Below are 12,254 nucleotides of genomic sequence, written 5' to 3'. Positions count from 1 at the left end.
TGGCCCGTACGGGGATCGAACCCGCGACCTTGGCGTTATTAGCACCACGCTCTAACCAACTGAGCTAACCGGCCCTGGTGTACCTCCCATAGCATGGCGATTGGGTCTCAAATCAAGGCTATAGTCATTATTAATTTTTAATTTCTGTATAGTATCTCCATAACAAGCAGGCTATAGTCAATAATACAATAAAGTGGAAGTGGATTCCAGGTAAAACTGTCTGTAGATATGATGCCAAACTCAATCTCTTTTATTGGGAGTAACATTGCTATCAAAATGCCAAACGGCCTTGAACTGTAATGAATAACACAAAAGACGCATCTTTTCCACACTGACAGCACCTCATAAGGCCTTTTTCTCTACATTCCTTTCTCTATTTAATTAGTCTTTTGTGTTTTTTCCTACTTTGTAAAGCGCAATGTAAGCATTATGTACTGTTATTATTATTTAAAACATGTATGTGCATGCGATTATTTCAATTTGTGTTGATGGAACGTAGCTCTGACGGGCAGCGTCTGCTAATACAATCCACCAGCTAATATAGTATTACCTTTAATTGTGAGGCTCATGCAGTGTGGAAACACAATCATAGAGGTGTTCTCCTCTCTTCAACGGAAAATAATTAGATTAGCCATCTCTAGAGGTGAAACTACAATTGCTGATGACATACATTATATGTTATATGTGCTCTTTATTCAGCTAGAGAGAAGTGTGTCGCTGTAAAACGCTGAATGAAATCGTCTAACCGGCCGTCCTCTCTCACCTGCTCACTTCCTCTCCTGCTGTCCATTGTGCAGTTTAACCGCTGTGTGACCTCCCAGATGATTAAATGGTTCAGTAACTTCAGAGAGTTCTTCTACATCCAGATGGAGCGCTTCGCACGCCAGGCTGTCCGAGAGGCCCTCACCCGGTGGGTTTGGCTTGGCATGTCCTTTTAGTGGCAAGACTTCCATTGTTTGACTGGGTTTTATAGGCGCTGGCATGGAATTTTTACTTTAGTTTAACATTCAGCTGCTGCGCGTATGTTTGGCCATTTGGAGAGAGAAAGAATTGCAAATTGCAGAATGACAAAACTTTGTTGAATCGTGCTCCAGAGTTAGCCAGCAGCTCGTAGCATCATCCAGTTCTGCTGTAATCAAAAAGCAACTGCTAGTATTTTACATGATATCTATAATTTTCTGTATTGCTAAATGCCACAACTCAGCTCTGATGTTCAATTACTGCATTTGAATGTATAGAAATTACATGAAGTGATGGATTCTCGCTGGATTTTCACAATTCAAATGAGTCCGTTTGTGTCTCAGGGACGGTGCGCCTCGTCTGGGCCGAGAGAGTCAGCTGCGAGTGGGCCGCGACACGGAGCTCTACCGCATACTGAACATGCACTACAACAAGAGCAACATCTACCAGGTGAGGAGAGCGTGCGGCGCGTCTGTTTAGCACCACAGCTCTCAGCCGGCTAATTGTGTAACGGTACACGGTCCTTGGGTGGGTGTTTTAATACAGCGCTGTCAGTGCACTGAAAGCGTGATGCAATTATCTTTTATGGGTTGGGGACCTTGAGTCTGATTGGCTCACAGCTTTCTGAGGAGCACCACAAGGTTGCATGTAGGTTTTGTCCTAAAAGATGTATACAGTGGAGAATAGTGTCGAAATGCGATATGCATCTCAGACTGCTCTCTACAATGATGTGGCCTTGGATGCTGAGCTGATATCAGGACCGACAATACAGCAGAAGTGGTCGTGTGTGGACACCGTTTTCTACACTGTAGTACAAAACTGAAGACATCAAAACTATGGATCTAGAGTTCTGTAGTAAGCAAAAAAAAACAAGTATTAAACTGAAAAATGTGTGAAATTTTGCATTCTTCAAAGTCGCCACCGTTTACTTTGATAACAGCTTTGCACACTGCTGGCATTTCCTCCGTCAGCTTCATGAGTTAGTCACCTGGAAGGCCTTTGAAGGAGTTCCCACATATGCTGAGCACTTGTTGGCTGCTTTGCCTTCAGTCTGCCGTCCAAATCATCCCAAATAGTCTCAGTTGGGTTTTATGTAGGGCGACTGTGGAAGCCAGATCCTACTAGTTTATAGTTAAAAAAAAAAAAGAAAAAGTAGGATACAGAGGCTCTGAAGTCAACTGGAATATAATTCTTGGGTCTGATTTGACCAAAACTGAACCGTACATAATCAAAAACGCAGCATGAAGCATGGTGGTGGCAGCATCATGACGTGGGGGCGGAGCTTAAAGTTGTGTTTTGGGTCACTGTCCAGTTGAAAAACAAATAATAGAGCTTGCTGCAGGATGCTACAGCAACAGTTTTGGTGCTGCCTCGACTTGTTGAACTCACGACTGCATTCATAGGAACTTTCAACCTTCTTGAAATAATCAAGACATCGCCCTTTTGTTTCTCTTAAATAGGATTACTACGTGTGCCGACATTACCTCGACACTCCGCGACTTACAGCTAATTTCATCACTTTGATGTCTCTCTTGAATGAGCAGCTGTGTCCAAATCTTTCTCTGATGTTGCATTTCTAAAAAAATTTTAACTACCACCAGGGCACGCATGGCAAATATTTTACTCAGTTTCTCAATTTATTTTCTTTTCATTGAAGGTACAAAAAAAGTTGTGTTTAATTTATTCTCCCAAGGTCTTAAATCATCACCATTTAGGAGCTAAACTGTTCTGAGATCTGCCTGGTTACTGTCGCTCAAATACTGTAATATGAAAAAACAAAACAAGTTCTTGGCAATTCGTGTCCCTGCATGTATGGAAATAGAGTTGCTATTGCATGTGCTTATTAACAATGTTGGGAACGATCTATAAATTCAAGGGCTTTGGCTTTTAAAGGGAAACTGCATGTGTAAGAGAAAATATATGTATATATATATGATATTGTTTCTACTATACAAATGAAAATTATACATTTCCAAGAGCAGGTGTTTTTACTTGCGCCGAATGAAGTGTGCTGTGGTTTTGCTTTTATTCAGTGCTGCTGCCTTTAGTGTGCATATAATAATATTTTTTTTCTAAGTGTGAGGTTGCGCAGAAGAAAGAAATGTGAAGTAGTGCATTGACCTGCTGAAGAGGGCACCGAGTGCTGTGTGAAAACAATCACCAACGACTGAGATTCATTGGGTTTATTTAGCGTTAAATTCAGCCGATGATGATTCTTTTTGTGCGGGGCTGTTCAGGGAAACTTTACCGCGGCCTTGGAAATACTAAAAATACTGTCGGCGTCTAACAAAATCTCTCGCAAAAAAGTCAAGGCGACGCTGAAATACTAAATCATCTCCGTGGTGGTTGAGAGCAAAGTCGCACGGCTGCTTTGTGAGTCTGAAAAGCCGCGTTTCACCAACATGTGGTGAGTTTATTAGCTGATTGAGCCTCGGCTCGAGTTAACGCCGTGAATAGATGATTTTTTTATTTCAACTATCACATATCAGAGGAGCGTGTAAGCCACGAGCGGCAGATCTGTGGTTTAAATCCCACCTTTTCTCTTTTCTCTGCCCTTCTCCCTTTAAAACAAAGCAAAAAAACCCCAAATAAATCTTAAAAATAATAACGACCTTCACGGGTTGCTGCTGTTGTGCTGCCTTTGCTTCCTTTGACACTCATCATTGCAGCAGATTGCCATTTTCGGTACAATAAAACTTGAGTGCGTTCTGCGAAACGACCAAACTCTGTGCAGCACAACGAACGGGAGAATTAGGGAAACACAAAAGACACAGGCTGAATATTCCCATCAAACAAAATGCGTTAAAAAAAACACCTGTGTGGGTGCACTGAATGGTAATTATAACGTGTATTGTAATGCGCCTCCTGTGAAGGCTGCCAAACTATTCACTGCTCAGAAATTCTTATTAAGAGATTTTTATTTTTTTTTTTAAATAATCAAAACTGAAGCAGAGCCACACATGCTGATGAAAGCTGTGTCCTCCTGGCTTTGACTAAACCTCACCCTCACAATAGCGGCACACCGGATGAAACGCTCTCACAGTGACACGTTGCTGAAAAGATCATTTCACCAGGTATAATTAAATTGCAGTTGCAGGTATGATTTCAACTGGTGGTTGGATATACGACTGAATCTATACTTGCTCCCTTCACAGGTTGTTAAGTTTGCGTAAAAGCGCTTTGTTTTTTTTGGCGTCTCTGCCCGCAGGTTCCAGAGAGGTTCATCGAGGTGTCCGAGGTGGCTCTGAGAGAGTTCTACTCCGCCATCTGGACCGGGAGGGACAGCGACCCCTGCTGGAAGAAAGGCATCTACAAAATCATCTGCAAACTGGACAGTCCTCTCCCGGATGCGTTCCGGCTGCCCGGCTGTCCGGTCGGCTGAACGGCTCACACACAAAAAAAAAATGCATGCGATTTTACTAAAAACAACAAAAAAACAAAACAGAAGGGAGATTTATCAAAGCATTCATCAACTGTGAGAACTGCTACGAGGTTCGCTTCTACAACCCCATTCACATCCGAGAGAGAAAAAATAAAACTCCTCCTGGCATACTGTGCAGAGGAAGACACATAACATACATGCTTAAACCGACACGCACTGGCGCTCCGTCATGGGAGTCCTGTGACCGGAACATTGAATTGCAAAACATTCCTCGGCAGTCAGTTGACTTGTGCTTTTTACAGGTTGAAAATAACGAGGTGCTGCAGCTACAGAGACTGTTTCTTTTTTTTTTGTTAACGACGTCACGGGAGTATGCATAGCTGCCGCCGCGTGGTTGTTGCATTTTGCAGATGAAAAAAAATATATGCATTCCCTGACAATCCCACCCTGTAAATTCCACCACATAAACGCTACTCTATGCATCCGCTCAGTGATTTAGATGTGCTGCCGGGCGCTCGCCGTGTAAATGTTTCCAAGACAAAGCCTGAGTGCACACCGAGTTTGCGAGGTCGCCCTTCGTCGCCTCCGAGCAAAAGAGCAGAAAAAAAATTCCAGCTTCCAACATTTTTTTTTTTTTTGGAAAAAGATAATCTTGCACAAACAACACAATGACACCCAAACATTTCAGTGCTGCTCCGGTGTTCATTGTCACACATTCAATATGATTGTTTGCTCGATATTACCTTTTATCGTTGCCTTGTGTGTGTGTGTGTGTGTGTGTGTGTGGGCTTCGGGATGCTTTTTTTTTTTTCTTTTTTAAAAAATTTCCTCCAACATCCAATCAGATTTTTTGCAACCAGGCTAGAAAATCTTGAACAAAAACAATCGTCCGTAGTGTATTTGTAAGATTTCTGGTCACGTATTTTCCAACCAGTGGGGTTCTTTTTTGCTCGTATATCCATCTCTCTGTTCGGTATTAAATTATTCTAGAGCTTTTTGTACATGACGGCACAATGTAATCAGAGTGTAACTACGGTTCTGTCAAGCGGGGCGGTATATTGAATTTAAATGTTTTGTTGTTGACGTACTCTTATTGTTGAAATGTTTTCTTTTTTAAACGTGAACTAAATAGGCCACATTTGTTTCCTCCAAAGAGGAAGCTTTCCACTCGATCTGCTGTATATCATCACCCTGAAGAAGAAGAAGAAGAAGAAGTTTCTGCTCATGAAAATGTTGGTCGACGTGTTTTTTGAAGTGCATGTTTCCTAGATTTGCTTTTTCTTTTTTTGCCTCTTTTATTTCATCTTTTCTATTGTACATATTCTTCTCTGTAGATCTGTGCCTCATTTACAACTTTGGTGAATTTTGATGTTTAAACTTATCAGCGAATTAAAGTGATGCCCAGGCTTGTGTCGTCGTGGTGGTGATGTCTGGATGCACATTCGCTCTCTTGTTTCTGGTAGCCGACACCAACGCTATCACACACTGAGCCTTTAATCTAACACAGTGACACACATGCCACGCTAATACTTAGATGGTGGGACTAAGTCTAACCACCTGAGACAGACTCGCAAACACACAATTTCTCTGGTATGCGTCCTTTTCTTGACTCAGACTGGACAAAGAGTCTTGTCACGTTGACCCTGGTTAAGTAAATGCTCCACATAGTAGCTTAAATTTCAAAATAAGAGGTTCAATCTCCCTTAAATTGCTTCTTTTTGGACAGACTTTCGTCCACATTTGAGAATTATTTTCAGTTTCAGGAGGACCCACTGCAAAAATATCCGTCTGTATTTTCTATATTTAGGACATTTGGAAGGAGCGGCGTTTCAAACTGTGACGATTTGTGAAGCAGAAAGTATCTGCAGGTTTTGGACTCGGCACTTGGATTCTGAAAGATCAGACACATTTGAGGAATAATCAGGCCAGATTTCAGCCAGTTAACAAAACATTCTTGCAGTTACTAGTTAATATTTGTACAGATTGGTTGTTAAGTTAAGCTCAGTTAATCAGCTGTATCAGAAAGTCTTAGATCTTTCTGAAGCAGATGTATTAATTTAGCACCTTTTCACACACAATCAAAATGCTTTATGAGCAACAATAAAAGAGTTAAGGCATGCAAATGTGTGTCTATACCGTTCACATTTTTTAAATCTGTGAGAAAACCGTTTGTTCATCTCCCAATTTTAACCCTGGAACTGTTTAAATCACATTTACAGATTCTATTAAGAGCAGATTGGCTCCAAAGGGAAACTCCAGCAGCTCTTCTTTTTTTTTTAGAAATGTTGTTTATCATATCACAAGTCCATATTGAAAGTAAAACCAAAAAAAGAATCTTGTTTCATTTAAACTTATTTGTTGAACTTGAATGATTCAGCCGTGGATGTGTGTCAGGGATGAGAGCGGCGGTGATTTCAGCCGTTCGTCATGTGTAAAAATGGTCATATGACAGAAGTCACAAGGTTTGATTAGAAGCAATCTGGGAAAGAACTTCCACTTGCAGTCATCCACACGCTGTCGGCCAAGTCTAATTCCTGGATGACATGCCTGTAAACCAGCTCAGCCTTTCACTAAGTCCGACCACCTGATGCTGCGTTTCACCGAAGCAACATGTACTTTTAATATCATTAAAAATCTAAACACAATAAGAGTATAAATACAAGATTTAGTGGAGAGTTTGCAGAGTTCAACAAGTGCAACCAGCTCTTCTCTCTCTGCTTCTAGTTCGTCTTTCTGGGGTTTCACTTGACTGCAGCTGCAGACCCGGAGAAAATCCATCTGTATGAACGGCAGTGTCCGAGTTCTCCAGCCCAGCAGTGTGACAAATACATGATTATTTACGCATTTGGATGTGGAGATGTGGTCAAAAGAAGCAGAAGCTCATTCTAACTACACACAGGAGGGGAACTGGAAGGCAGGATTGTCCCTTCAGGCAACTTGACTGTGAGTGAAGTAGATTTTTTTTATTTTTACTTTTTGTATTGGACAGAAATCGATCATTCTCACCTTCAAAATATAAGCGTGGTACTTAGTAGTGTCTAAAGAAGAGGCAGGGGAGTTGACAACCCCTCTGTGGGGGTTTTTAATGGTTGCATTTGGCTTCATTGAACGACTTTTGAATTGTGGTTTTACAACATGAAACAAAGCGTAAGTCTGTAAGGTTTTACTGAATTTCTGGAGGGTCTTGGAAGCCACAGTGTGCTGCTTGTTGTGGCTATTTTATCATTTATCCCCCCGGCATCGGATGAGCATTTGATAAGGCTACTGGAAACTCATTCAGTTTGATCCAACCCTTGGGGACATTTTTTTATTGTTTCACTTCATGGGGTCATAAAAGAACACGTAATTCCTCTAAAAATTCTGTAAGTCATGGTTTTCTTGTTTTTTTTTTTTTTTAAATTGCGTAGTTGCTTTATAGATATCTCGTAACCAATGACTGTTAAAGGGGGTTAAAAAAAAAAGGGCAAAATTCTTGATAATGTCCACATCAAACAGGATACATGACTGCAAAAAGTAATTTGTGATTTTGTGAAGCGTGACTGTATCAGTTTGAAATATATTTATTTTATATGTATTTGCTGTGTTTTTCATTTTACTGTTTTAATTTCTGTTTTCCACCAATTAATAGTTTTTTTGTTGTTGTTTTTTTTATGGCAGCCTGGTGGCGATGCAAAAAAAAGAAAAAGAAAAAAGTCTGTTAACCAGCAGCCACCATTTTAGCCTGACTAGCTGACTCGCTGTACCAAAGTTTTACGGCACTTGACTTACAACTTCACTTTTTTTACACCATCAAAGGCCGAAAAAGTGGCGCTTTAATGGTGCTCTAATTAAAAACCTGCCTTTTATGCCATCAAACTGTCTGCAAAAGCCAAAAAAAGTGCCGCTTTTTGAAAGTTTTACGCTGTCACAAGCTGAAAATTTGCAGATCTTATTTTAGCGGGAAAAATAGACTGCTAAAATATCATTTACTTTTTCAATCAGCGATGCTTCTAAACCCTTAAAATCAATCATACATCAGCCAGACACTTGTTATTGCTTGATGCGGTTTGAACTGACACTGGTTTGCTTTGTTTTTGCATTACACGCTTGTTATTCTCACAAATCAGTCGAGGCTGCAGCTTTATTTTGAAAAGCTTCCGGCAGCGCTGCGTCGCGTTACTGCCGCTGACTTGACGCTGCTGTGTGCGCAGACGGAACCGGGCCGCTGGATGATGGCGTTAACGGGGCTGCTGCTGCTGGAGCTCGGTCTGTACGCCTCCTGCTTCGTGTGCGGGATCGTCACGGCCGCATCCATCACCATCGTCCAGGTGACTCTAGACTCATTTAATATTTCACTAAGGAACTTCCGGGGAACCTTCAGGTAACCAAGGTCCAAAGATCCCAGAGGTTCCTGCTTTCTGTTTCGTCTTTAGGACAAACTGCAACTTTATTACAGCCGCTAAATTAATTGTCTTTATCAGTTAAATTGCCTAAAGTATCAATAGACTTGTGTATTTAAAAAGAAAAAGAAAAAGAAAAAAGTTTTCCATATATTACTGGAGTTGTGTTTCTGTGTGTTGTTTTGTTGAACTTCACTAAATATCGATCATAGAGCGTCGCACAGACTTTTCCGTCAGTTTAAGCTGCAGGGCTTCTTCCGCCCTCATAGATCAAAATCAACATTTACTTTGAAGCTTTAACAACTTTCTCCTAATGCGCGGGCGTGCGAGAACGTGTGCGCGCACCAGCGCAGCTACTGTCCTCGTCATGTGACCCGGACCAGACGCTCCTCGTGCCCAATTATTCGCCCTGCTGCCTCTTTATAGGAGTCAGATGCTGCAGTTAATACACCAGTGTGTGTGTGCAGTTTGTGTGCTTCTGGTATGGAATGCAAAAAGTGCCATAATTCGCCTCGCTTTGCACTTCAAATTACAATGCTGCTTTTTATGTCGAACCCTGGAAAAGTTGTGCTTTGTATAGCATTCTAAGTACAGTGGCGCTTGTTATACTGTCAAGTCACGGTGCTCCAGTTACCACGCCAGGTTTTATGGTGTCAAAAACAAAAGAGTGCAGCTTTTTAAGGCATTTGAAACATGTCAAAGCTAAAAAACGTGCCTGATGTGCTTTAGTTAGCATTCTGTGTTTTATGGCACAGTCAGGGAAAACTTAATGCCGTTGTTTTATGCTGTCACGTTTTTAAAAAGTGACTTTTTTTTTTACAGTGGTCCAGTGACCATGCCCGGTTTATGGTGTCAAAAAGTGACAAAAGTGCAGCTTTTTATGGCATTTTGAACACATCAAAAGTCGAAAACTCCCTGATGTGCTCTAATTAGCGTGCTGTGTTTTATGGCACAATCTGAAAAAACGCCACTTAGTGCCGTTTTTAATGTCAAGTTTTTTTAAAGGTGTAGCTTGTTACAGCACTCTTATTGCAACTCAGTTTTTTATACCATCAAAGAACTAAAAAGCAGAGATTTTTATGACACTTTTTAGGACATTAAATTGCAACTCCAGTTTTACGCTGTCAAAAACCATAAATGCGCATCTTTTTCAACAGCCCTCGAATTACATTTGCACTTTTTGCACCATCAAACGCTGAAAAAACAGACTTCAAAAATGGTACTCTAACGAGACTGGTGCTTTTTACGCTGTCAAACCAAAAAATGCCCCATTTGTTACGCCAGAAAGTCAAATTCGACAATGATCAAATTACAAAACACCAGTTATTGTGCCAGCAAAAGAGTGGCAAGTCAAGTAACACTTTGTATGAACTCTCATCACAAGTCAGTTTTTTACGCCATCAAAAGCTGAGAAAGCAGCAACTTTTCCGGTACTCTATAATCAATCCTGGAAACTCATGGCTTTCTAGGGTGCTAGAATTTCCACAAATTTTTGTATTGTCAAAAAAAAGTGCCACTTTGTGATGGGACTCTTATTACAACTCCAGTTTTTAGGGAATCAAAATACAAAAAAAAACTACAATGGCAACTCTGATTACAACAGCCCTTCTGCACTGACAAATGCTAAAAATCAACACTTATTATGCCGCTCTGGTGGGATGTACTGACTCCACTTTTAACAGCATCATAAACCTTGGGTAAATGATGTTTTTTGTGCAGCAGAGGAAAAGTTGTAACATCAACTTGAGTTGCAAACCTTCCTCTCTTGACTGCACAGCTCACAGTCAGACCACCAGATTATTATTAGATATGTTTCAGGGGCAGCCTAGTGCAGTTTTATCCACTATATATATATAAAGATTAATAGAGGTGCTTTTTGCCATGGTAAAAAATAGTGTTTTGATTTGAATCGCATGCAAACAGAAGCAAATTATGGCACTTTCTGCTTTCCGTACTCTGTGGCTGAATTTTGTTACATTGATTTGCTTGTTGGTTTAGAATGCAGCGGGACACAAACTGAGAAAAGAAGAGGCCTAACGTCATCTTTCTGCCCCTCTCTCTGTCTCTCAGGGTAACTTCGGAGGTCAGTGCATGCTGTACGGACTCGTCAGCTACAACGCGACGGCGAGCGCCATCGGAGTCCAGTCGTCCAGCTCCTCGTCTCTGTGCTACTTTGTGTCGGCCGTATCGATCTTGGTGGCGGTGGTGTGTTTCTCACTGTCTCTGTACTGGGCCTACTCTTTCTGCATCGATGGGGACATCAGAAGGTGACCAAAAAAAACAGAGTGAAAGTGTGATGCTAGAAAAACTAACTATTATGCATTGTTTTTCCCCAATGATTCAGTAAAACCAACTTAAATAGGACATGGCTGCACCCATATAGAAATAGAAGCTGTCATATTGGTGTTTCAGCTGGACCCAAATACAGATACTGAGACTGTAGGGAGGTTTTTGAGACCACGGAGACGGTTTGAGCAGGGAGGAATTCTAGAAATCTTTTTTGTAGAGATGTGGCACAGAGAGGCAGCAAGCTTAAGTCACATTGGACCCAGAGATAGAGAGCAATTTGTGGCAAACAAGAAAGAAAAAGAAGGCAAATCGGTTGATACACCACACATAGTTTGGTGACACTATGGTGGGGTGCGACTGGAGATCTGGTGCCTTTATACTGTGATTGGTAGATCAGGATCAGGTGAGCTTGATTGGTGAATGCAGCACAGGTGAGGAAGCAAAGGGGGGAAGGAAAGTGAGGCAGAGAAAACAGAAAAAGACACAAAACTCTATGAATACAAACATGATAATAAGCGTTAAATGAATATGTGAGCAGGATTTTCCCCCTTCAGTTTTTAAAAACATATAAAGTTCATAATTTAGCCGCTAACAGATCATGTCTGTGTATCAAGGTTACACATTTAGAATGAAAATAATCCCTTCCTGCCTTAAAATGGCTTTACACTTTAGATCTATAAAGTCTCCATCTGTATCTTCACCCTCCCCCTGCAGCTGGAGCACACCAGCTCACTAAAATTAGGTGAATTAGTAAATTAGTAAAATAACAAATCCATGAGGAATAAACAAATGAAGCAAGATTTAAGGCAAGATTAATCCGCTGAAACAAGAACAGCGAGAAGTAAAATTGGATGAAATTAAAAACCTGAGTTGCCCTAAAGATAAAAACGAGTCTAATTGCTCTGCATGTTCATCCAGGTTACAGGTGCTCAGCAATTAAGCTCCCAAATTCAGTGAAAACAGCTGACACCTGCAGTGTGGTTTGAGCATGTGCAGTAAGGGCACGCTTTGAAAGACAGCAGAGAAGCTGTGTAAGGGTGTAAAAAAACCAGTAAAGGTCTTACAAATAAATAAAACCTGGTGTCTGTGGACTATCCAACCTCAGCATGGAGCTCACAGAGATGAGCAGCATCATTATCATCAGTAATGAAGAGTGATAAACAGCAGCTGATGCATGCATGGACAAAATGTCTCCATAATCCAAGACTGATGGAAGAGTTGCCTCAACTGGCATCTTTCTACAA

General features: G+C 41.1%; 2 protein-coding genes and 1 non-coding gene across 3 annotated transcripts in view; 2 read left to right on the top strand and 1 right to left on the bottom strand.

Annotated features, from left to right (window-relative positions):
• On the bottom strand, window positions 1-74 carry trnai-aau (transfer RNA isoleucine (anticodon AAU)). Its single transcript has one exon. It is a non-coding gene; the product is annotated as a tRNA-Ile (tRNA).
• Window positions 75-811: 737 nt separating this feature from the next.
• Window positions 812-5,752, top strand: LOC103375410 (prospero homeobox protein 1-like). Its single transcript, XM_008305683.1, has 3 exons — window positions 812-910; window positions 1,305-1,410; window positions 4,169-5,752. The coding sequence occupies exons 1-3, from the start codon at window positions 822-824 to the stop codon at window positions 4,340-4,342; spliced, it is 369 nt and encodes a 122-aa protein (XP_008303905.1). The 5' UTR covers window positions 812-821; the 3' UTR covers window positions 4,343-5,752.
• Window positions 5,753-8,501: 2,749 nt separating this feature from the next.
• Window positions 8,502-12,254, top strand: part of tmem179ba (transmembrane protein 179Ba) — a 7,939-nt gene continuing 4,186 nt past the window's right edge. The window contains exons 1-2 of the mRNA XM_008305682.1: window positions 8,502-8,649; window positions 10,792-10,988. Coding sequence (XP_008303904.1) covers window positions 8,551-8,649; window positions 10,792-10,988 — 296 coding nt within the window. The 5' untranslated portion in view covers window positions 8,502-8,550. The remainder of the gene's footprint in view (window positions 8,650-10,791; window positions 10,989-12,254) is intronic.

The sequence above is a fragment of the Stegastes partitus genome, unplaced genomic scaffold, assembly GCF_000690725.1.
Source record: "Stegastes partitus isolate 25-593 unplaced genomic scaffold, Stegastes_partitus-1.0.2 Scaffold2583, whole genome shotgun sequence".
Lineage (NCBI taxonomy): Eukaryota > Metazoa > Chordata > Actinopteri > Pomacentridae > Stegastes > Stegastes partitus.
Note: the sequence above shows the minus strand (reverse complement) of the source record. Positions and strands in the feature narration are given on the sequence as shown.

Bases quoted from the DNA above. Each gene is read 5' to 3' on its own strand.
- LOC103375410 (XM_008305683.1), top strand. From the start codon at position 822: ATGATTAAATGGTTCAGTAACTTCAGAGAGTTCTTCTACATCCAGATG. The intron at 911-1,304 runs GTGGGTTTGGCT...TTTGTGTCTCAG, and splicing joins GTCCGAGAGGCCCTCACCCG to GGACGGTGCGCCTCGTCTGG. The intron at 1,411-4,168 runs GTGAGGAGAGCG...CTCTGCCCGCAG, and splicing joins ACAAGAGCAACATCTACCAG to GTTCCAGAGAGGTTCATCGA.